The sequence below is a fragment of the Cyprinodon tularosa genome, unplaced genomic scaffold (assembly GCF_016077235.1).
Source record: "Cyprinodon tularosa strain WSP-4 unplaced genomic scaffold, ASM1607723v1 ctg522, whole genome shotgun sequence".
NCBI lineage: Eukaryota > Metazoa > Chordata > Actinopteri > Cyprinodontiformes > Cyprinodontidae > Cyprinodon > Cyprinodon tularosa.
In genome coordinates, this window is record NW_024039255.1 from 521,373 (window position 1) to 547,376 (window position 26,004).

General features: G+C 38.7%; 1 protein-coding gene across 1 annotated transcript; it reads left to right on the forward strand.

The window, feature by feature from the left end:
• The first annotated feature begins 1,055 nt into the window (after positions 1-1,055).
• Positions 1,056-19,528, forward strand: efemp2a (EGF containing fibulin extracellular matrix protein 2a). The gene is made up of 11 exons (XM_038303995.1): positions 1,056-1,243; positions 11,053-11,288; positions 14,134-14,182; positions 14,270-14,458; positions 14,922-15,044; positions 15,120-15,236; positions 15,932-16,051; positions 16,521-16,640; positions 16,721-16,847; positions 17,314-17,509; positions 18,850-19,528. Exons 2-11 carry the CDS (start codon positions 11,187-11,189, stop codon positions 19,009-19,011), a joined length of 1,305 nt encoding a protein of 434 aa, XP_038159923.1. The 5' UTR covers positions 1,056-1,243; positions 11,053-11,186; the 3' UTR covers positions 19,012-19,528.
• The last annotated feature ends 6,476 nt before the right edge of the window (positions 19,529-26,004 follow it).

Below are 26,004 nucleotides of genomic sequence, written 5' to 3' on the forward strand. Positions count from 1 at the left end.
CTCTCCTTCTACTATTTCAGTTTCTATGAAGTACTGACTCGGTGTACATTGCACACTTTTCATACTTTTGTATTTGCTAGAGAAAAAAATGGAAACGATGGTTTCCTTCCAATTCACAGCTACACACCACTTTGTGTTGGTATTTCACATACAAATGTGTTACTCTTTTTGGTTTTATCTAAAAAAGGTTGAGGGATCTAAACAGTTCTGTGAAGATTTTGCAATTCAATTTGTTTATATTCAGATAATCGATGGATCTCTTAAAAAATATCCTCCATTAAACAAGACTTTTGCCTTAAGAACTCTTCCACTTTGTCCTGTATACAGGACAAAACCTTCTGTTTTTTACCTCAAAGCTGACTCATAAGGACTACCTATGGTTAAGCAATATCCCGAATTGTTTGCATCACATAATAACACACATTTTGCAAGACACCAAGCTGATCCCCAAAGCAAAAATCCATTAGTCATGTACAAACAAGAAAGAAGCATGCTTATAGTTTCCTGTATTCCGTGTTTGGGATAATGAGGAATTTATACGCAAGTTGAAGCTTAAAGGTTTTCCTGAGTAGTTCTTTGGAAAGTCGCTCTCTTCCTTGCTCTGATTTTTGTCCACATTCCATTAACTTTTTTCTCCCCCTGCTATAAATATTCCTCATGTCAGATTGGAAGAGAGTAATGGCTTAAAGTCGCTCTACAGTTGGGAAAAGGGAAAAAGATGAGGGTGGTGAGTATAGATAGATGGGGGGTAAGTGGGAGAAGGGTGGGGGAGCTTGGGGCTTTTGCGGGGGTTTGGTCTAAATGAAACCAGGTGTGTTGTGGGACCAGTAAGGGGGTTAATGTGTGTGAATCTATGAGCTGTTGTGCCTGTGATTTGGACTGATTTGGAATTTTGGTATTTGGGCCGCAGACCAGGAATTTCCACCCTGGGGGGTCAGGCGGAGGGGTGGATGTTGGCAGCGCAGGGGGCCAGAGGGGGGGTAAGAATGGGCTGTCCTACTCCCGTCTCTTTCTCCCTCCCTCCCTCCCTCCCTCCTCCGCTAGTCTCCTCTCTCCCTCCCTTTGCATGTGTTCATCTGCTCCAGCTGTCGGTCTCCCCACTCACTCTTTCAGGGTCATACAGGCAGCAGTTTCAGGGATCACGTCTGAATGCCAACTCATCCGGGACAATCCGAACCAGCAGACAGACACACCGGTCAGAGGGAGGCTTAGACTCAGAGGACCCATCAGAAACAATTCACCCGTGAGTTTTACTGACTTTCATTAATTCCTTACACACATAGAAGATAGATGTCATATCAAACCCTGAGCTGGTGGATGGTTTGGGAACTCCGCACGCTTCTTAGGAGGACATAAAGGATGTGAGATGTACCTTTTTCTCAGCTTTCTGGCACAGGCCTTACACGTCACAGTTGCACGACTGCCCCTCTGTCTGCTTCGCTCCCCCAGCTGCGCCTGGCTTCTCACTGAAGCCAAGATAACGTGGCTTTGTATTTAACTTCTTGGCTCAGGCCTTAGCAGGGGGTTAGACAGGAAGACAGACAGTGAGTCACATCACGGGGCATGTTTTACGGTGCTGTATATTGCAAAATCCTTCCATCTCATCCCAGAACTCTTATAATCTCACCATAGAAACTAGAAAAATGATGACAAAACTGTTGGGGAGAAATTTTACTTCTAGGAGTTAAACAGGTGCCGACACAGCTCTTAACTTTGACGATGGCTGACGGTTCCTTTAAAGTATGTTGCCATGAGTCTGGTGGGGTGATAGAGGTGGACCGTTTCTGGATATTTAGACAAACTGCTCGTTTATGAACAATCAAACTTTAGGAGTGACCAGCAGCTTTGAATCTCTGAAAGCTGGTATCAATTTTATTTCTGCCCACTCAGTTTTTTTAAAATGTAATCGGTCTTGTGTGTGAGGCTCAAACCTTCCCACATTTCTTTATGTTTTCCTTCCCAGTAGCTAGACATTCCTGCGCACTTAATCAACTGTTATATCAGTAATTCTCCAAGCCCTCTAAAAGTTTTTCTTTGATCGTTTTTTCCTGTCAAGTAACAATCTGTTTTTGGAGGAATTACAGACTCACAAGTCTGAGCTTTAAATCATTCAGGCAAAGCAGACCATGGTATTCCCACATGAACACTAATATTTTAAACCAAAAGGTGTGACATTATCTTCTAACGGTGATTTTAAACATACTTAGGTAACTTATTATAACTGTTAGGTAACACCATGTAGGCTTGCTGTTATGTAAAGAAATGAGATTGTGATAAATTATTTTAAAAAATGTTTTCCTTTATTGTGAGATTTATCTTGCACATGCAATCTAAAAACAAATGGACATTTCCTTAGGTGTAAAAAATAAAACAAGTAAAACTAGTACTTTACTTAAGTTTGTCTTCATGCTCATGCATCATTTTTATTCTTAATTTCTGCAAATAATGACTTGGTATATTAGCCACTCCAGATCTTTTGAAGGCATCTTCTGTGCACGCCCATTTTTCAGATAACATTACAGATTTTGGAGTCTGATTCAGGTCTGGGTCATTTGGAAACTTGAACATTCCTCTGACAAAGTCATTACTTTCTTCTTTTCTTTTCGTGTACATTGTTATTATTCTGGTCAACTGAAGACTCCAGCAGTGCTTAAAGTACTGGGAAACAGCTTTAATAGCTGACCCTTTGACCCTCTCCGTGCACCTTGGGAGTGAGCGAAGTTGTGCCAGGAATTTTTGGATCTTAGTGCATTTTTCTGTAGAAATTGAAGGCTTGGTTTCATCTGATTATGACACATTTTCCCACATTCAGTCAGGAAGCTCAAAGTGGCTATTTTCAAAATTAAGCCAGGCTTTGTTCTTTTGAAATCATACTTAGGTCATGGTCATGTAACTTCTGGGACATAATTTCTAACTGTGTTATAACTGTCATCAGTGTGTCACATGAGTTAAAGAATGCCTGAAACCTTGTGATCAGATTCCTTTCAAGCATTTGAAACTCAGAGGATCGTGACATTGCTAGGCAATATGACTTTTAAAATGCCAACTTAATTCATGTTAGCACCGCCGCCGGAACATTGTTTGTGGAAACTTGATCACAGGTGGGATTCAACTCCTATTTAGCATAAGTTTGAAAGAGAAGGTTAATTCAGAGCAACGTCCCTGAACTGAAGGCTGGTAGCACTAATGCAACTACATTATTGTATATTTTCCTATTTCAGATGATTTTTTTTTAGTTCTGCAATTTCTTGTCATATTTAAGGTGGAAGCTGGCTAACAGTGCACAGTAAGCCTTGGTAGACCTTGATCATATCCCAAACTAAAGATGAAACATGACATCTTAGCAATAAATGTGTTTTTTAAATGGTTTTGGTAGAGCTTTTGGGTAACAAACAGACCACCAAAAAAGCGGTCAACTTGTCCTCTACTTCATTTTTGCTGGACTGATTCCTTTCTTCTCAAAGAAACAACTTTCACACAATGTTTATGTGCTGAATATAGTTTTCTATGACTGATCTTCATTTTTCCTCAGTCTAAAAGACATTTTAGATTACATTCATAAAGCTTTGAGGCATAGTGATGAAGTCTTGGTCCTGTGAAGGAAAGCAATTGTTTGCGGAGTTGTATTCATAGCTGAATATCGGCTCAGGCTGCTCCAAGCCACACCAGTCTAGCTGTCTGCACAACAACAAAGGCCTACCTTGCATTTTAATCTCTCACACTACTTCTTGATATGTGTGGGTTCTAGATGTGTTTTGTTTTCTAGTTGTCCATCTGGATATTTCTAAAGCTGCCCTGAGCTGCCCTGGGCTGAAAATTAGTGACCCTCAAAGTTCAGTGATTATTTTAGTTTTTTAGTGTGATTAAAACAATTATTCATATAGGCAGCATTTAGCCTATATTTATGACTTAAAATAAAGTCTTTATTTAGCCTAGGAGGTTTTAATAGAGTTTCTCTTTTTGGCATGGAGTCCGGATAATTATAGCAGGGTTACACTTTGCAATAAATTTGGTTAACTACAAGGGAACGTCTCCATGCACTAATGGGTCAAAAACCAGTACTTACTGGGGAAACCTCAGCTCTGCCTTATTAGGGTTTCTCAAAAGCAAAAAATCTAAATAAAAACATCAATCGCTTGGAAAGTTTTTTGATAATTATGAGCTGTGGCCTCACTTGTCCAGGCTTTATTCTGAGGATTTCTCCTCTGTCTCTGAGGTAACAAACCACTGATTCCCTAATAAGGTTGGGCTGTGCATTCTCCAGTAAGTACTAGTTACTACACATTCATTGCTGGTTAGAGGTTAGAGCAGTATGCTTGTGCTCTGAGAAGGTTGCAAGTACCCGGTTTGATCCCCACAGCCTGCACTCTGGGTCCCTGAGAAAGTCCCTTAAACCCACACTGCTCCCCGGGTGCCGCACAATGGCAGCGTACTGCTCCCCAAGGTGATGGGTCATATGCAGAGGTATATTTGCCCATTGTGGGACAATAAAGGGATTTACATTTGCAACAACAGTTCATTTCTCTTTGGTTTCCTTGGTAACTAAGCACCCATTAGGTCCTGATTGGCTATCAATGTGTTCTCTAGCAGTTTATCAAATCTTGTTTACCCTATTGTTAAGTATTTCCAAGAAGAAAATTGAACACAAATTGATACCAAGCAAAAAAATGATCATAAAGGTCAGATGTTAGACATTATTCGAGAAAAATGCATAGCAAAAATGTGATTAAAAATAAAAAGATAGGCGTGCAGGTGGAGCAGTGGTTAGTGCACACGACCCATGTACGGAGGCCTTAGTCCTAGACGCTGCAGGCCCGGGTTCAAGTCTGCCCTGTGGTCCTTTGCTGCATGTCTCTCCCCCTCTATCATATCCCCTTTCCTGTCAGCCTATTGTCGAAAAACGAGCCACTAGTAATGTAAAAATAAAAAAACATAATGAAGCATAAAAAGTTTCAGTTTTCACTCAGGAAACATTAAAGTCTGCTTATGAACCTGGGCCTGTGCCTAAAATAGATTGATATCCCTGACGGTTTGAATAACAACTAGATAGATTACCTAAGAAAACAGGAAATAATAAATAACATCTGTTTCCCCCTGTTTCTGTTTTATATAGAGATTTCTACATCATTAAGTCTGGGGAAACTGAATTATTTATATTGCAAGGTACACTGAGGTATGTGTTTTTAATAGAGAGATAAAAGCATGCATATTATAAACATTATTTATCTTTTATTTTTAGATTTTAAAAAGTGTTATTTTCATCATTATTAATATTAAATACTCTTTAAAAAATGTTTTTTTTTGGTAAAAGGTTTCTCCTTTCTTCGATCTAAATCCTGAAGTGCAAAATAAAACTTTTGCTCTTTATATGTAAAAAAAACCCCACTTCTTACAGTATGTTGTGTCACATAGTTTTGAGGCTGACTGAGCAGCCATGGAGTCTGAACCCAAAACTGCATTAGGTTGAAGCTTCTTGTTTTTTCTTCTGTGGTCAACCAAAACCACCAACACAATCACAAACAATGAAGGACAAGCTGTTTATATACAAATGACACTAAATTAGATTAAACCATAATGCGGGTTGCTGCAAATCAAAACTGGAAAACACCACAACAATATTTACAAGGAATAAGTAGCAAATTAAGCAAATGCATTATTTACAATGTGAACACGAGGCTCTGCATTGTAAAAGCCAGGCCCAAATAAACTAACATTGTGTTGTTTCCTTACTTTGTTTTACATTTTTGTTTTCATTATAACCTAAAATGTATGCACCAGAGTCTTCTTCTTATAGTGCTTATAAAAAGTTACCATGTTAAAGTTTGATTTTAGATTTTGTGGTTCTTTATTAGATATATTTTGTATATCTGCTTTCGTCTCCTTAAAACTGAGTCAGACCCAGCAGATGGCCGCTCACGCTGAGCCTGGTTCTGCTAGAGGTTTCTTCCTGTTAAAAGGGAGTTTTCCTCCCCACTGTCGCTACTAGCATGTTTTGTGTGAGGGATTGCCTTCGAGTCAATGAGTCGATGTAATCAACTGGTTTTCCTTAGATAGAAAATTTTGAATCAATTAGACTGTATGATCTGGTTAAATTGTAAAGTGCTTTCAGATGACGTATTGTCAATTGGTGCTATATAAATAAACTAAATTCAAAATTAAATTGAATATATTCAGAGAACCATGTGTAAGGCTAAGATAGGGTCTACTTGTGTTATTTAAAGAGGGGGCTGCAACATTCACTGTCTTCAGCAAAGAAACATATTTTCCTTTTGTAGTCTCTTTCCTAACACATTTAGTAAAGAGAATAAATTGGGGCCTAAACCAGTTCCTTGTGGAACCTCTTAACATATTAGAGATATTGTTATCTGTAGTACCAAATTGTTCCATTCTATCACATGAAGTTCTGAACAAGTTGAGAACCATTTTTACAAATTACATGTAGGTATTTGTTTGATAAGAATATAACCTTTATTTAAAAACCCAGTTAAAGCTGAACAGTGATTTTTTTTTTTAATTGTCTGATGGGTTCATGATTGTTAGAATTTAAAACAGATTTCATACGAAAGAAGTTGCATGAGTTGGCTTCAAGTATCTTTAAATGTTAATTTATATTAGGAGAATAGTAATGATTTGTGTCAAATCACAGCTAGTCAAATAGCACAGAATTTGATCATTAAAATAAAAGCAGGTGATTCTTATATTTTCAGCTGGAAGTAACAAATCTTTTCACCCTGAACAGACATTTTTAGTCATTTTCTGCAGCATTACTAATCAATAATTAGTTAATTGCTGTGTTCTTGCAAACCCCAGTTTCCCATCGTCTGTGGTGGGAGCATGCGAACACCAGGTCAGAGCCACATCCTCTGACTTCCTCCTCCGCATCCTGCTAAGAGTTTTGGAGCATGGTGGCTGGAGGTTTTGGCCCCAGCTGTTCTCTCTCTTTTTTTTTTTTCATTCTTCTTTTTCCGAACCATGGGGGGTTTCCCAGAACCTGATACTCTGGGAACCACAGCAGTGGCAGGGCATCCTAGCTCAGAATCAGTGCCCACATCCTTGCAGAGGCCATAACCAGAGGTCCTCCACCCATTGATTTGAAGCCCACGCTCAGTGACCAATGGATGAGTGGACTCCAGAGTGATGGTCAGTATGTGTTGGGGTGGTTTAGCTTGCATTCTTCCTGCTTGTATATGGCTGTCAAACCAATTCATAGAAGTCACGTACTGCGGTTGCACAATGATTTACTTTCCGGACTCTAATGCTGTTATCGTGATTTTGTTTTCCAGAGGTCAAAAATGGCCTCTGATGTCAGCGGGCGAGTATTTGAGGCTGTCAGAGTCACCCTGTTTTTCTGAACCTAAAATCCAACAATACACTGCTTCTGCTAACGTGGCCACTGGAATTCACATCCCGAGCGTGAGTCCATGCACGGAGACAGGCAGTGATTATAACCTTCCCGTCATGCATTTTAGCTGGAACTTAGTCTCTTTGTAAACAGCAGTAGAGCCTTTTAGGGTGGGAGGACTTAAATTGGGCTTTTTTTTAAACCTCTTTAGTATGCCATGGTTGGAAGGGATGATTTGTTTAGTTTTAGATTTGGTTTAAACTCAAAGCTTCTGTACAGAAATGTTCAAACTTAGGGAAGGTTAGTTCTGAACCAAAATAGAAGCCCCATCCACCAGAATATTTGATTAACAATGTAATACAAACTCACCTGCAAATTACAAGACAGTAGATCCATGGTTGTATGAAACGTTAGTAATGGAAGGAACAGAATAATCATTTACAGATGAGAGCGTAAGCAAAGCTCGTGTTTCTCTTAGATGATCTTTTCAGATTAATGCAGTTAAGTATTTGTAACCCAACCGACTTTCTTTGCCTTTGTCAAGTTTCAACCACAACCTGCAATACATTTTGTTGAGTTTATGTAACAGACCAATGCACATGGATGTATTAATGTGAAGTGGAAAAAAATTGTTACACAATGCTCGCCTTTTCTATATAAATCCAACTTTATATATATATATATATATATATATATATATATATATATATATATATATATATATATATATATATATATATATATATATATAAAAATCCAATTTCTTCTCTGCTTACCTTAATAAAATCAATTATGACCAATTGCCTTTAAAAAGCATAATTAAACTAGGTCAACCAGTGTTTTATTTTGTCCAAGTAAAGGTTACAGTTGTTTGGCAAAGGATCTAGAAAACCTAATTTATGGTTTAATCTTTAGTAAAACTGTGAATGTTAAAAAACATGTCTGTTTAGAGTTCCTTTTGACTAAACATATTTAGTTACCTTTTCAGTACAACTTTCCTATTATTTTCTTAACAGTCATTTTAGTAATTATTCAGTTATCTTGATGCCACAGTAGTGCATTTTTTCACATACAGTTTACTTTTTTTCATGGACTGTAGCCGGAATTGCCTAGCTACTGAAATTATCTTTATAAAAAAAAACCTGCCTTGACAGCAAACTGAAAGGGAACTTTTCTTCAACGGGGAAGCTGGTCAGAGTTAATGGGAAGAAAACAGGACAATCCTTCAAGAAAACATACAGAGCTACAGTGGAACAATCTTGATCAGTAGTGCATTCCTCGGTGCCTACTTTACAGCATGTTCTAGATACGTCTCTTAAGTTTGCACCTGGATCAGATGATTGCAGCAGCTTTTAAAGGTTACAGGCCCCTGTACCTCTTTGGAGTCACCTCTTACCCATACCTCTGTACCTCTCTACTACTCTTCCTGCACTTCCCCCTCTCTCTCTTTGCTGTCACCACTGATTCTGACTAGGGATTTTCATCTAGAGAACTTATTCTCATATTGATGATAACTGTAAAATTGTGTCTTCTTTGTAAGTCGCTTTGGATAAAAGCGTCTGCTAAATCCATGAACATCAACATTTGGAGTTGAGTAAACATCTAAAACATGCAGGACAGCGAGTCCTGAAGGCCAGGCTTAAAAACCACTGGTCTAGATCAAAGTATATGTGGTCCAGTCAAAGTTCACACCTACATCCAATGTTGTGCTGTTTACAGGTGCTATTCAATGTAACTAATCAAAAGGACTCCGGAGTTAAAGGAAAAGTCTGGTCACAGTCAGAATACAAACTTCTGAATGTACTTTAAATATGAAATTATTACATACTTTCCAATAAATGAGAAGTGTTTTTAATTAAGAGTAATTTCATTTGATTGTTCATTACCGGAGACATCCATGTTTGTCAAAGAACCCTACTGCCACCTACCGGTTTGTGACGTCACGGTGCGGTATCGGCTGTTGAGCAAGTCCCAGTGCTGTATTTGTGTGTTTGTCAAAACGCGCCATTATCCACGATGGCGACGACCAGTGCACTAGGCGAAGCAGAGAGTAATGGATTAATGACATGTTTTTTTTCTCTCGCCAGAAGTTCAAAGGCAAATCCTCCCTCTTTAAATTGGCAATCCAACGACGAACCTGTGGTGGATTAGGAAATAAAACTTTTTTTTTTTCACTTTTACCCGATGTATTACAACATCCAACTGCCATGCATGTTGGCATTGTCAGTTTAACTATAGCTCTTGTGAATTTCAATGGTGAAGTCCTCGAGATATCTTGAATAATTGTTGTTGATTGCAGATGTGTCTTGTAGTTCCCATTGATTTTGCTTGTAAAGTAAGAGAATTGTGACACCATGACGTCACTGCCGGAAGATGTCAGGAGTGAGGTGTTACTATATTTGGGCATAAATGGCTGTTTCCGGACTTATATAGTGCCTTTTTTCAAGTCAGGAGACTTGACCAAAGCGCTTTACACTACATTCAGTCATTCACCCATTCACGCACACACTCACACACTGATGGTGGCAAGCTACATTGTAGCCACAGCTTCCCTGGGGCTCTCTGACAGAAGCGGGGCTGCTGTACACTGGCACCACTCTGACCACCAACAGTAGACAATGCAGGTGAAGTGTCTTGCCCAAGGACACAAAGACAATGAAAGTCAGAGCCGGGGCTTGAACCGTCTATCCTTCAATTTCCAACCTCCTACATCGGACGCCACTGTTGCCCTAAATAAATGAACTATAAATAATGACCCATTGGTTATTCCTTGCTGACTCGACCTTTACTTTAATATTTTTTTATAAAAACTTTTCATTTTAACTGCAGCTGCAAGTCTTTTGTAACTTGCATGTAACTTGTCAGATTGAAAAAAAAGTAAATCAAAATGACTTTATGTAATGTTGTAATGTTTCATCAAATTGGAAGGAAAAATTTAAAGTTTTCTTTTTTAAACTTCTCAAACAGTGCAAAAGGACTATGGTTTATAACGCGGGCTGCTCTTTTGCTTTGTTTGGATAAGTTACAACTCTTTCGCTCTACTTGGCGATCTTAAGTGTGTTGCATCACTTCATTTGAATTAATCCAGTCTAATTGGCTTCTTTTTGGAACCCTTAACAAACCTGTGGGGTAATGCACAGTCAGCAAGTCTGCCCCATCTTGCATTGTCAGATACATTTCTTTAGGAGTTAATATGCTGCTGCAAATTTTCCATTTTTGCTGCTTAAATAAACACACCAAACACAAAACGTGATGCATCGTAGAAACATGCAAGTGAGGGTCAGATTTTAAGAGTCTCTGTCCCCCCCCACCACCTCTTAACTCAAACACATAAAAGTAAGTCAAGTCTTTGCCAGCTTGCAGACACAGAAGGCTTTCTGTAAGCAGTGAAAATAAAAGTATTGACTTGGTTATTTTTAGCCAAAGCTCAGAGTACGTCACAGTGTTTATGCTTTGACCTGGCAGTGTGATTATTTCCATTTATTTTAGCTGCTATTAAAGGAGAACTGTGTAGCTGACAGTCGATGGATAAAGTCCACCAAGCTGACTGTTTGTCTTCTAAGAAAGTTATTATTAATTTGGCTCCCTCACATTTGGCTTCTCCTCTTACAGCTTAGCAGAGAGTTTGAGTTGAACTGAACCATTCTGTAATGTCCTGTTTTAATGGTGTCTTCTTTATGTCCCTCTCCCTCTGTCTCTCTATATTTCAGATACAGCCTCTCGACTGCTCTGACCATCCCTGGGTGTCAGCTTCACAGCTCAGCTGCCTGTCTGACAATCGTTTTGTGTGTGTATGTTTGTGTGCATGTTTTCTGCTAGATTGCTGATCAGTTAGTGCATTAGTATGCAGGGTGCTTGTGTGCCAGTCTTGTGTGTGTGCATATGTGTGTCTGTGCTCCTCCGCAGCACAAATTCACAGTCACATAGAGAAAGTCACACTTACACGGTAAGGATGGGCGAATCTCTATCCTTTCTCTCCACTCTGGTTTCTTTTAATGTACATCCGTGTTGTTACTGACAGTTGTGGCTTTTTATACTGTTAAAACACAGTAATGTGTGTTGTTTTACATTTCTGATCAAGGAGCCAAAACAATGCTTGAGTTTTATGTAGTTTTATTTTTTCTCACCCACCTAACTTTTTCACGTGGCTTAATTTGTTTAACTGGGATTTTGTTTAACTGTCAAACATAATTGTGGAGTAGAGGGAAAGTTTTAAATATTTTTCAAATTTTTAATAGAAAGAAGAACCTGAAAAGTGTATCTGATGTTCCTGTATCGGGGCTTTGGGGAACCAGCTATTGTTGCTTACAGCTGCCAGTCTTCAGGCGTTGGAAGTCTTGCCACAGGTTTTAGGTTCACTTCTGAATTTTTGATGGCCCATTCTTACACACAACAGCATGCTCAGTGGTACCTCTGGTTAAAGTGTCTTTTGCAACCTTTGACCAGGTTTCTTTCAAAGATATGTCTAATTTAGCTCAATCATCTACACCAGTCAACACTGACTAGGCTTCTTCTGAAATAAATTAATAAATAAAAGGATTCCCACAGCATGATCACATTTTACAGTAGATTTGGTTGGTAGAGGATGATGTGTAGTTAGGGTTAGGATTAGGATTTTGCATGCAGGCCAAAAAGTTCATTCAGATTGGGGATTATGTTCTTAGTGGCCCCTCAGACTAAATGTCTCTTTTCTGATCAGTGGATGAACCAATATTTCCTCATAAATTTGGATTTTAAAAGGCTGCTTGGGATCTTGACGCATTGAGATATCGTTCTTTTTTAACCCAACAGTGCTATAAGTGCATCCAAAGTTTAATGTCAGACCTTTAACTGTGTGTCTTGGTCTTCATGACTATGTTTTTTTTATTTGTTTTTTTTTACCAGCAGACTTCTATCGCCCTCACAGAAAAGCTGGAATTAAATTGAGAAGAAATAACTTACAGGTGGAGTCTAGTTAGTCTTTAGTTTAACTCTAAAGCCAATTGGTTTCACAAGATTTTATTCAGGGGTATTGGAGTGGAGAGTAGAAAAAGTCTGAACACAATTGTATTCCACACTTTTCAGAAATGAAGCATACATTTCCAAACTATATCTGACTTTCTGAAATTTTTCATTTTTTTTATATAAAAGTTAAAATTGTTGGTTGCAGCTTGGCCAAGTGTGAACATTTATTTTTTAAACACTAAGAACTGTGGGAAATTTTAACGGAGGTGAGGGAATTTAATTTAAAGGAAGCAAATATAGGGAATAAATTTGGCTAAATAAAAATATGGTTTAAGCCTTTATGGGGCATTAAGTGAAATACTTTGAAAATCAAAATTTCAAGCCAATAGTGTTATTGGAATCCAGGACAAGATCTTATCAACTTTGTAAAATAAAAAAAATATGGATATTTTTATGGCAAAAATTACTGTCAATGTAATAACAAGAAACAACTTGCTCGAATATATTAAGAAAAATTACAAAAGTGCTTCTATAAGAAATTTATGAAAAACACTGAGAGGAAAAGAAACACATTTTTTTGGTACAACATAACCTTAGAGGTATTAATGCTGATACTAACACTTACATTTTTAGTTTATAAACATAAATATAATTGTTAACTAGGCTTATTAACTTTTTAACTTTTCAGTTAGCTTTTTACCTTTTTTTTCTTGAACTTAATTTACAGTAGGTAATATATAATTCAAGGGCTCATCTAATTGGTCAAATGCCAAAATAAGATGTATCTAAAACGGTAACTTGTTGTGATGTAAAAACTACCATATGTTTGCCGCTTTCACTTACTCAGTTGTTTTGTACTGGTCTGTATCTTTTTGTAGTTTTTTTATTGATATAGTGTCATTTTCTTTAAACTAGATGCTCTGACTGTTTTGTTTGTTATGGGCTGTAATGTTTTGTTTTTTATGTTCATTGCAAAAGAAAAACAATTAAAAATAAAGTAAAAAAAAAACAAAACGGTAACTTGCCCTAAAAAGGGTTAAGATAAAATGGCCTCTATTAAATATTTATTTTAAATAGTTAAAATAATCTGTAGATTTTCCCTCAGCATGAGCAATTTTGTGTTGATCTTCCAAGTTTATCACACTAGATATCATAGGAATTTCAAGGCTTTAAAAGTCCATTAAAGTGCGACTCTTTCCATTATTTGCACGTCTAAACTAGGAATGAAAGATGTCAGTTTTACTCATCACTTGTGAAAATTTGTAACGTTTTTCTTGCTTAGCTGCTTGTCAGTGCAGAACCTTGTACCCTGGGGGCCCCTAAAACTCAGCGTACAGCAGTGCAGCACCTGTCAGGTGATACTGCTGGCTTCTGTAGTTAAAATGTTAGCCTTAAGTCACCTCTTCTCCTCTCTCTGTAATGTTCCTCATAAATGTCTCTTCTTGGGACTTTGAAGCGGTTGTTGCTGGGGATAAATTTGGTTTTAATACCATGTTGCCTTACTCCTCTGGTCTTTCTTTCCATGCAGGTCATGCTGGTGTATTTTTCCCTCTCAGTGATAATAATGGTTTTTCCAAACTGGGCTTTTAAACACTTTATTTCTAAAGCAAAGTTTGGCTTCAGGACAGACTTTTAAAATGTCACAAATCTTTTAATGGATTTACATCTCTTCGGCTCACAGCTTTAACATGAATACCCCCTGCTGTGATTTTTTTTTTTTCCACCACTGGAGATTTATTATGTATAATGAATACATTATGCAACTCTTTGGCACATACAGCCTGTTCTGGTGTTTTTTTTCCAGTATTTTTTCTCACACAGTCTTCTTTCTCTGCTGCTCATTGTAGGAATGCACAGATGGGTATCACTGGGACCCCCTTACTGAGCACTGCAAAGGTGAAAATCTGCAGTTACCGCACTTCTCAATCTTGATCCATATCTTATACACTTTCTGACTAAATATTTTTCTCTGCTTCCTGGCAGACATAAACGAGTGTGAGACCATCCGAGATGCCTGCAAAGGGGAAATGAAGTGCTTCAACCACTACGGGGGCTACCTGTGCCTTCCCCGCTCTGCGTCGGTAATTCCCGCTCCAGAGCCCTCCACCACCCCCACCGTGCCCTTTAACCCCTGCCCCCTGGGCTATGAACCCGATGGAGACAGCTGTGTGGGTGGGTGTCTGTTTTTTCATCTTGGGGTTGGAGGTGGGCAGGTGGCTGCAGGATGAGGATCAGTAACTTAGTATGTGTGAGCGATGTCGGTAGCCACAGATTGGTGAGAGACAGGTGGCTGCTGCAGGCGTGGGGAATGGAGGCTGCATGCTGGTGCAATCTGTGTGGGTGTGAATGAGTGGGAGCCCACAGGAGGCGGGTGAGGAAGAGAGGAATGTAGAGGATTTCACACGAGGACAGCTGCTGCATTTTTTGGAAGCTGACTAACAGCTAGAAACTTGCTTATGACTTGCATGAGACAGCAAGCATGAGTCAGCGTGATACTCTCAGCTGTTAGGTACAAGTGAGGTGAACGCTGCCGCCGTTGCCTAGAGCACCCGCATTGTAGCTACTGAACGGGGCTGTTTTGCTCACCAGAAGCACGTTTCAACATCCTTCCCTCTTCTGCTTCACACACACACAGACATTGATGAGTGTGTGCGAGAGGAACACGACTGCCAGCCCAGCCAGCAGTGCATCAACACCCTGGGTGCCTTTAATTGTCAGTGCCCTCGTGGTTACAACAAGGTTGGCACAGAGTGCATCGGTGAGTTCGCCTCCACTCTCCAGATCATTTTCCGATCTCCTCGAATAAAACTATTAATGTGTTTCTTCACCTCAGACATAGATGAGTGCAGGTACAGGTACTGCCAGCATCGCTGTGTCAACGTCCCTGGCTCCTTCTCCTGTCAGTGTGAGCCTGGATTCCAGCTGGGAGGAAACAACAGATCCTGTGTCGGTGAGAATAGACATTTTTAATTTCTCACTTTTAAGTAAAAATCCTGCCTCCTTAGCTTTTATTCTAACATAAAGTTAGAATACATAACTGATTTAGTAATGGTAAAAATAAAAATAAGACTAAATTATTGGCTTTTATCGCATGTGGTGCTTTGCAAACAAATCCTAAATTTGCTCTGAATGGATGGATAGAATCTTAATTTAGAGTCTTCAGCCTCTAAGGATTGGCCTTTATGGAACGCCATTCATCTTTCCAACACTCTTTAGGCTGAAGGAAAGTATTCCCGCAGCATGATGCTGCCACCACCATCACAGAAAAAGTGTTTAATATGTGGCGAAAATTGGGATTTTAAAGAAATAGGGGGTTTAAATACAATTCATGCCACACTTTTCAGATTTCAAACTCTAAAAAGAAGAGACTGTTCAGTAAGGGTACATTTTCTACATCAGAAAAATTTCTGTTTTTAAATGCTGCATACTCAGAGTAAATGATTTAACAGCTGAGTAGATGTGAGTAAAACGTGTCTCCTCATGTTATAAATCCTCTTTACTTCAACAACAAGCTTACTATAAAAACCTGCTCTTACGAGTTCTGCTTCTTTGGCAGAGAGGTGTGTTTTCCCAGGAATCAGTTCAGTTTGAAATCGTGTTTTTTGGAGGCTTCGGTGCAGTGAAATGTGCCTTCTCTGCTTTCAGATGTAAATGAGTGTGAGATGGGTGCCCCCTGCTCCCAAAGGTGTTTCAACACGTATGGCACCTTCATGTGCCGTTGTGATCAGGGCTACGAGCTCGGGCCTGACGGCTTTACGTGTAACGGTAAGGAACAAGCAGCCATAGGTGGTTCTAGACTGGGGCCAAGAGGGGCCCGATCCCCTGTGAAAATAGTCCTGGCTCCTTTGCTTAAACATAATACTAAATAAGTGTCTAATCATCATATTAAAACCATAACTCTTATTTTTTCTTTCACAGTCTCCCTTTAATAATGATATGAAGTTAAGTTATTCTACTTTTAGCACCTGTCACAGAGTCAAGTTCTTATCTGCTAAATCTTAGGTGTCCATGAGTGCAAGTGGCTCTTTGGCTCACTTAATAGTTTAAAGAATCAACTATTGCCCTGTTTTTGTTTCATTCTTTTTATTGCCTCCATAAAAAAAAAAAACCCAAAAAAACAAAACAACATAGGCCCCATTTTGCCCCTCTAGTAAAATGTATGGTTAAAATGGTTATTTTTTCGGCTGCCATCTGTGGACAAGCTTAAAACCTGAATATATTTATACCTTCTCAGACATTGATGAGTGCAGGTCCTCCAGCTACCTCTGCCAGTTCCAGTGCGTCAACGAGCCTGGGAAGTTCTCCTGTGTGTGTCCTGAAGGATACCAGCTGGTGGGCACCAGAATGTGTCAAGGTAAGCAATGGGAAATGACCCTCCCCCCTCCGCTTTGGTCCAGCTCAGCCTAACCTGACCAGCTGTTTTGTTTGGATTAGATATAAACGAATGTGAAACAGGAGAACATCAGTGTACCGACACGCAGACGTGCGTCAACATCCACGGGGGGTACCAGTGTGTGGAGACCAACCGATGCCAAGATCCATACGTACACGCCTCTGACAAGTGAGTGACGGCTCGTGAAAGGTTGTGTGTCTGCCTCTGCTGTCCACAAACACACACTTGCACACCTTTTCCTAATTACTGAAACATGTGCTGGCCATCAGCTCTGAATATAATCAGCTCCTGTGCCAAGCGTGGCCCAGACTGCTAAATTACACCAATTACTTTTTCCATATATGAGTCCAGCTTTAAAAGCCTTTCTTTTGAACATACTCAAATGCAATAAGAAAACCTTCACAGCTGTGAACAAACTGTAACAGGTGGAAGTTACTGTTAACATGTCTCACATAATGCATGAGTTTAAAATGAGTGTTAGAAAATCAGCTGGTAAAACAAAGGTTGCTGCTGAGTGGTTCTTCATCTTTTGGAAGGAACTTACTCCCTCTGCTGGCTGATAAATGAACTGCTGCAATTCTAATCAATGCCTTTGCACTTTTTTATTGGTATTTCTGTCTTTCTGTGTAAACAGCCGCTGTATGTGCCCACATAACAAGCCTGCCTGCAGAGATTTGCCTTACAGCGTGGTCTACAGATATATGACTATCACCTCAGAGCGTGCTGTACCATCAGACATATTCCTCATTCAGGCCACCACCTTCAGGACGGGGTCAGTCAACACCTTCCGCATTAGGTCCGGGGACAACAACCAGGATTTCTACATCAGGGTGAGGATTGCTGGGGAAAAAGATGGGGCGTAGGGTGTGCAGCATCATCTATAAAAGAAGGCCTGCTCTGAAAGCCAACTCTGTTAGGTCTTAGAAAGAAATATCAGGAGAAAGTGTGGGTTGTTTTTCTTCTATCATTCATTAAACATGAAAGATCTGCACTAAAATGCTCAAGATTGAGCATCACATTTCAAAAATCACATTTAAATTCAAGGGTGAAGTTTTTGTTTGTTTGTACCCTTTATTTAACCAGGTATTACTCACTGAAACTACAAATCTCTTTTTCAAGAGAGACTTAAGCAAACCTGATAAGAACACACCAATAATTAAAATAACAACTACAGCCAGGTTATATACAATATATTTAATAACAAAGAAAACAAATATATCCATAAAAGTGAAGAAACAACTTATTCAAAGAACTAAAAAAAATCTTCATATATAAACTGAGTAACAGTGGCCTTAAATACATTAAAGGAAAGCATTTCTTTCAACTTTCAACCATTCTGAGGTTGATTCCAATCCGAGTGGAAAGATTTTTTGCTGTTCTCAATACAGACCTTAGTAAATGAGCCAAAGTTGTTTAAGCACAGAAAATACCACCTTGAAGTATAATATATAAGGCTCAATGCTGGTGTTTCAGGGCCAGTAAATTATATTATTATTTATTTATTTTTAATTATATAATTGCAGTTGTTATTTTATTATTTTTTCTGGTATTGTTGGGCTGCTGTCTATTTTATTTGAAACATTTCAAAATTTTTCTCAATTTTTTTACATTACATCTCCTATACACTTCACTAAATAATTTCCTCTATAATTTTTTATTTTGGTCACTGGCTTCCTCATATTTATTAGCTTTTTTAGGTTGATTAAAGAAAAATATGAACCTTAATCCATTTTATAAAACAACACAATAAACATTTACTGTTTTTACTACCATCCTCTTTCTGATAGAAGGGACGCCAGTGTTTAATAGAATTGGACACTTTATATTCATACTACAAGAAAGCAGTAGGCCACTTGTTTGTTATTAAAAATGACAATATTTCAACTTGCTTTGTGTAAACAGAAAACCAAAAAGTGTGGTACCAAAGATTTTTTTTTAAATAATTGTTTATTAATAGAGAAATTGTTCTCCAAGTTTGTTCAAATTTTTTTTCTTTTTCAATCATTTTCTGTATGATTATGCTTCTGTGATATAATATGAATTCATTCTTTGCCTTTTATAGCGGTGTATCTCTGGATTATGATTTGCATGTTTTATAGAAGTTTCCATTAACTTATGTTAGTCTTCTGTAAAACTCTACTAACTTGTTTTTGTTTTGTCTCCCCTTCAGCAAACCAATAACTACAGTGCCATGTTGGTTCTAGCCCGAGCCGTGTCGGGTCCCAGAGAGTACACGTTGGACCTGGAGATGATATCGGGCCATCCTCTGGTCAGCCAGCGGTCCAGCTCCGTCCTCAGACTTTCTATCTTTGTTGGACCGTATGCCTTTTAAAGCAGGAGCAGAGTGGAGGGACGCAGATCAAAAGTAGCTGTAAAACAGAAGTGGTCAATGCAGTTCAGCCAGTCACTGTGATATTTACATTATCAGCCTTTTTCTTCCTGCTCATCAGGATACACATGCAGTACAGTAAACACAGACACTGTAGCACAGTCCATCCTGTTAAATTCTTTATTGATTTTACTCCACATTTTTCTTTTAAATTTGTATGGACAGTTTATTACTGGGGTTTATGAGCAATTTGACTCTGATCAGAGAGAAAATGACTGAAACTTTATCAGATTTGTACATCTTCACCAGTTTACATGCTTATCTCCAGCTCACGTTTGTCCCTTTAATGTAGTCAGTAACCACTCACATCAGACCACGGCACCCATACTTCCTCCGCCACCTTCACTGTTTGTTATCTGTGTTTGTGCCACTTCTCTGCTGTTTGGGGGTTTGTCATGTTATGTTGTACTTTATATTTTTAAAGATTTGATTCCTAATAAAACAATACTCTTTTCACCTATGTGTGTCAATAAAAATTATTCCCTCTCCCCCTCCCTCGCCTGAACCGCTTTAACTGGCTTCTTTTAATGTAGAGAATTGGATTCTTTACTGTGAGCTTCTCTTCCTCTCTCTTATGAGTCTGAAGCAGATCTATTTCTGGTAACTCGTGCTTTCGGTCCCAACGCTTCTCTCATGACCACAGAGCAAAGTTAGAGGGTAAATAGACTAGTAAATTAAGAGTCCTCCTGATCTACTGCAGACTCGGCCCCAATTGTCCCTCAGTTGTCGTGATGCTGCTTGTTCTCTGAGGCCAAAGACTTGTTCTAGATTATATTTAGGGCATCAGAGTGAATGCAAACGGAACCAGCTGCAAAGCACATCAGATCTGGATGATTGAATGACAGAAAGCACATAAGCCCAGAAAATATCCCCTATAATATTTAGACAGGAAAATAAAAAATTAAATGGTATGCGGGAAATAATGAAAAGAAAATGCAAATCCGATAACCAGATTTTTTTTAATGAAATATATTCAACAGGTCTGAACAATTTTGGCAAAGAATAAAAAAATAACATAACAAATCTTGTTTTTCCGCTCAAGTATTAGTCATCTCTAATATTAGTATTCCTTGTCTACAGTATTGCATCAGCTTGATGATAACCGGACAAATTCCCTTTAGACAATGTCTTATTATTATTTTCTTTGCCTCATGTTTGGTACAGAAAGTGTCTAATTCCCTCTGCTGCACCCCAGTGTTCCTGGAGCAAACATTTACCATCCAAATACCAACTTATTTATTATAGATAATAAAACTATTTTGATAAAATGTTGATGATTATTTAGATTAAAGACAAAGATCCTGTACAATAGATAGATCTTGTGTTGACTGCTGGTCTGTGTTGCGTCAACGTTTAACTAAGACAAAAATGGTGCCAAGACACTTGAAATAGTCCACAATCAACATCATCATTCTAAATAATGTCCGCTAAATGGACTCATACTGTACAGACCACAACAAAGGTTAAAGTACACCGGCTGCTCCCTTAGCAGAGGTTACTCAGGCAGTTCCAACAGACAGGAGAACCTGTAGGAAATACATATTTCTTTAACCACTCACAATGAGCTAAAATACACCACTGGAGAAATAACTGAAAGGTTACCTTAATTAACACATTTGGCCAGTGACCTAATCTAGAAAAGGGTAAAGAGAACGGAAGAAAGGTGTGATCACAGCATAAAGTAAGGCATCAGTATAACCTTTACAGATCAGACGTCCAACACAACACCTCCCCAAACTGAGGTTGGGTTTAGTAGGTCAAACCAAATAAATACACATATTCCTTTTAATATATTCAGGTATGCAATATAGTCTATGACTGAAAAACAAGTGGACAAATCTGTCTGTTTGGAAACAACATATGAAGAGAAGAGTAATGACCCAAGACTTGTGCACAATACTGTAGGTGCAATAAACAAAGATAATGCCAAAAGGTTTATTTTACAAGAAATATGTAATGGATCCATTGGCTCAACAGCCTTCTTTGTCTAAGAAGTTCTTTAATTTATCCAAAACATATCAGTTTCTGGAGATTGTCTAATGTTATCTAACATACAGCACTATTAGGTAACTTACTTGAATGGCACAAGCAAATAGCAGAAGCCCAACCATTGCTATCATTCATATTAGCTGTAACAATCATCCATTTAGATTATTTTCTTTGCTTTTAATAGCCAGACAGGAAGATACACACTCCCATAAACTAAAATGCCCCCTCATCGTCACCTCCAACCAGGCTCTTGTCAAACAATCTCCAGGATTCCTGAACTGCCATGTCTTCAGCTGCAGTCTGATATTTCCCATCAATATCATCTCTTTGCTTCGTCACAAATGGTCTGAAATGTGCTTCAGAGTCAGGTTGAATATTCTGAGGGTTACATTATAGATATTATTGCTGTAGATATGATTAAACATTTACACATTGTTAAGATCTGTTGTTCTATTTTTACTCTCAGAATATTTCCCAGCAGAGCCAGAAGCTTCTGGCCCACAGAAGGAGATAAAAAAAAAAGAAATCAACAGAAAGTGCAAAAGCAAGAGAGGGAGAGAGGGGGAAGCCCTTATTTAAGAGTCCACCGCTGTTTTCCTCCACCCAGTCCCACACACACCTCCATCTGTCCTCAACAGGGGGGGATGATGACTCACACAGCCTCTGTTTTATGTAATTGGACCAGACTCCCATCAGCCAGCAGGTGGCAGCAGATCCCACACATATCCTCTCAAGAATCCACAAATAGCAACAGCCTGGGGTACCAGTGCTGGTTTCATAACCTAGTTGACGATTGAGCCCACATTTTTCCTCCATTTCCCACAAATCCACACATACCTGTAAGAGGAAATACTGAAGGAGACTTAATGAAGTGATGAAGATGCTGTAAAGGCTGACTGTACGCTGCACTGCAGATATTTCTCTGCTGGAAGGCTCTTGTGATGATGGAGAGGAGAGATGACAGAGCCTTGGTGGTACAGAGTGCAGTAGGGTAGGAGGTTTTATGTTCGGATTAGTGGGGAGTACCATCTCACCATTGTCTGCTTGGATTTTAGACAGAAAATGAATAGTCTGAGCAAAACAGAGATACACTAATATAGCTGTCTTACCCATACTTTAAAGGTTTATAAGGCTTTTGGGTGTTGAATGGACAACACATGAATCTCCTGGACCTATAGAGAACAAAACGGACATTAAGGACATTAAATAGATCTTGCATAAATGTTTAAAACAAAAAGAATGTGATGTAAAATAGATATCTAGCTTGATATGGCAAAACGATCAGGTGAAAATATACTAAATTAGATGAAAAAAATAAACAGCAGCGCAAAGGAAGAAATAAACACTTGAATCCATCTGCACACCAGAGTAGATATCCGCATTACTCCAAACAAGACCCCAATCTATTGTCTAACTTCCTTTGATTTCCACACATGGCTCCAAACCGCTCCAGTGAATCCTTGAAGTCATGCCTAAACACCACCAGGAACGATGTGGACTACACCTTCAGATCTCGTACAGGAACCCCCACAACAGCATCGTTCACAAGCGTTCTGGGAAGTACTGGAAACAAGTGCGGCTTTGTACCAAGACTGGAAACATGTCTCTTTGTTGATGTACAAGAAACATAGACTTTAAAAGAAACCAAAGTACCATATCACAGCAGTGTCCTATTTAAAATAAATTAAGATACCTGAAAGACAAGTGGAGCTATGACAGCCTTTCAGCATCTGAGCATGGGTCTATAGTTCAGGATGGGCAGAACAACTGTACTGGTGTAGTTAAAGGGGCCTCCTTTCATAATCAGGCAGCATGCTGTAATATTTCAGAGCAGAGAGTGCTTCTGTAAGTGTGTGAGTGAGGAGTAATCAAATAAAGCATTTAAACGTATGCATTAGTCAGTCTGCTGCCGAATATCCCCTGTCTGCATACTTGTTATTATGTTTATTTGTGAGCAGAGCGTGGGCGTATATACTGGGAGAGCGTGTCTCTGAGAGTGGCAGGGCCCACACTGATGAGTGGGAGAAGTGTTTGGGGCAGAGAGAGGGGAAGGGTGGGGAATGAAGCCTCAGGGATTCTGGGCTTTGGCACCTTGTCTGGTGTATGAGCTAATCTTTGGACAAGCAGGATGCAGAGAGTGAACTGGTTGTAGGAGGTGGCACGAACCTGGAAAACGTGAATACTGAAACATAAATCAGTTGTTCTTGTTTTACATTTTTTCAGCTGCTCTTCAATGCAGTTTGTCAGGACAGATAGGCATCTTTTTTTCCCTTTTTGATCTATTGCATTACAAAAAGCTCCCCATGTCCCCGCCCCAACTTACCCTACATTCAATGCAGGTATTTCTGAATGAAAGAGTGAGGTAGAGTGTCATTGATGGAAAGGTTGGTTAGTGGTATCTGTAAAACCTGAAAACAAGGATACAGAACAGGAGGAGGGCTGAGCAGGTGGGAATTAGTAAGGAAATGAGGCAGGAAATTGAATTCTTCCCTAATTATTTACATAGATTATAAAAAGATGTAAGAGAGTGATAATGGACATAGATACATCCACTGTCCTAAAAGTGGATCAAAGCTTATCCCAACAACAATTTAACAAGTTCTTCATCTAAAAGATGCTTGTAAAAAATGATTTTTGTTCAAATAAAAGTGAAAAGACTCAAAGGCATTGAATTCTCATAGGATTGCCTGAGAGCATAGTTCATGTAAAGATTTCTCTGAATTAGTGTGATTATTGGTACATTTGGGTTATTTGCTGTATAAATTAGTATGATGTTAAAATATATGGTTTTTTTTTAATGTTCTGTAGAACAAGGACCTGCCTCAAAACATTTATGCTGAGTCAGGTCTGATTTGTTTGACTCTTTTACTGCTTTTAAAAACAAAAAATATGAATATTCTCCTTGGAGTGTGTGGTCCAGGAAAATATATGAAGCCTGGAACAAAAGAAGAGGACCTTGTGACTAAGTTGGCTGAGGAGTCTTTATTCAAAGCCTGTAACAGAGTGGGCTAAAATGCCACTCAACGAAGAAGAAGCCATCGCTCATCTAACACACACAAAAAAAAGAAATTAATTAAGTATCTTGTCTTGGGTATGAATAATGAAAACATGGAGAAGGACTAGGGCTTTATCGGTAAAATGGGGGCAATGGTCCAGTGCATCATAAAAAAGAAACCTGAGATGAAAGCTTTACAAATCCATTGTGCATAAACCCACATAAATGATCATAGTCAGCTCCTGCATATGAGCTCTGTCAAAGCCTCTTGGTCTTGTTTGCTGATAAAACAAGGAGCTCCATCATGCAGGGAAGCTCTGCAGCTCATATTAAAGGTGCCATATAAGGTTCCAGTGAAACAGGCCTAAACGGTCGTTTTTTTCTCCTTCCTGAAGGATTAGGATCTCCATCCATCCACCCAGGAATGGATGGAGATGTCTGGATTTTACTTCAAACTCATCTCTAGAAACCCCCATAACTCCCTCTGGTTTGTTAAGTTAATCTCATCTGATATAAATGTGGACAGTCAAAATCATTAATCTGTTGCTTTCTGGAAAACAAATCTAGCTTTAATAAAACATATTTTGCCCAATACATGGAATGCTAAAATGGGACAAGTGGTAATCTAAAGAAAACTATGCTGGTTAAGTGTCCTTGGGGCCGCAATGCCTTGCTTCTGTCAGTCTGCCCCAGGGCAGCTGTGGCTACAACGCAAGTTGCCAATCAGTTTATGAAAGTTGTGGAATTTTAAGGAGTTTTTGGAGTCCTCTGACCATATAAGTTCAGAGAATTGCCATCTAAGGTGTTGCTGAAAACAGCTATAAAACAGCCCCAACAAGATAATCCAATACATTTTCTACTCAGTTTTGAACTTTTTGTTCTTAAACCAAAAAAGATCTTAGTCTCATTCGACAAGAGCGGGGTCGGTGGTTATTATCCAAGTAGCATGTATTAATAATTGAAAGGGAGAACAGAGGCAGTTTTTGCAAATGTTCTGTCTGTTCTGGTCAGAGAAATTATTTTGAAAACTACTTAACACTCAAAAAAAAAAAAAAAAAAAGACTGGGAAGGTTTCACATGCAGCATAATTCAAACAAATTACAGTTTGGGAACAAACAAACAAACAGAATGATGTTAAAATAATATTGAACTAAGGAGTCCCTTGACTATTGGGTGATCAGATTGAGGCACTACTGTATATTTGGTCAATAAAGAACACAAAACAGACTCACATTCAGGTTTTGAAACAGAGGCCAAAATGATAAGTTGTTAGCATGCTAATTTCTATTTTCAGAAAATATTAAGATGCTTTGTTAGCCTATACTGATGCACAATATGGATTATTTGGATCAGCGCAGAGCACAGCTCATTGTTTTTAATGGTTTACTCACATCAATGAGCACAAGATATATGGTAAATAAGAAATGGTTGCTTCAAACAAATCTCCCATTTTGGTGCAAGATATGTGTTTTAAATGCTGTAACCTGTAAAATTAGCTGTTTTATTAGATGTTCTAAAGTTTGACTGAATATGCTAGTTTGGAATTTGGGTATAAAATGACACTTATATCAAACTATAAAATCCATTAGATCTCAATGAACACCAAAACATTTATATACATCCTAAAAATAAAACGTTTATAATGTTTACTGCTTTAAATACTCTGGTCCTCTATTTACTATGCCTCCTCTTAATATTAATGCAGATCTTAGATTTTGTTAAATTATATCTTTTAACCAATCAACAGTAACTTGAATAGAATCAGCTGCTTTAAAGTGAGTTCCACCCTGAGGACGGGCACCAGCCTCCATCCTGCCAGGATGATTTCATCTGATGACCAAGTCACTGGGTTTTTTCTTGACACTTTCAACGTCTCCCTGCAGCTTTCCACAGTCTGTTTGCAGCATTATACTGGTAAACCTGTTAGGATTCTGTTTGTAGACTGCAGCTCA

Excerpts from the sequence above, each read along its gene's own strand:
- efemp2a (XM_038303995.1), top strand. The coding sequence starts at position 11,187 with ATGCAGGGTGCTTGTGTGCCAGTCTTGTGTGTGTGCATATGTGTGTCT. Across the intron at positions 16,052-16,520 it reads TGACGGCTTTACGTGTAACG|ACATTGATGAGTGCAGGTCC; the intron begins GTAAGGAACAAG and ends ATACCTTCTCAG. Across the intron at positions 16,848-17,313 it reads TACGTACACGCCTCTGACAA|CCGCTGTATGTGCCCACATA; the intron begins GTGAGTGACGGC and ends CTGTGTAAACAG.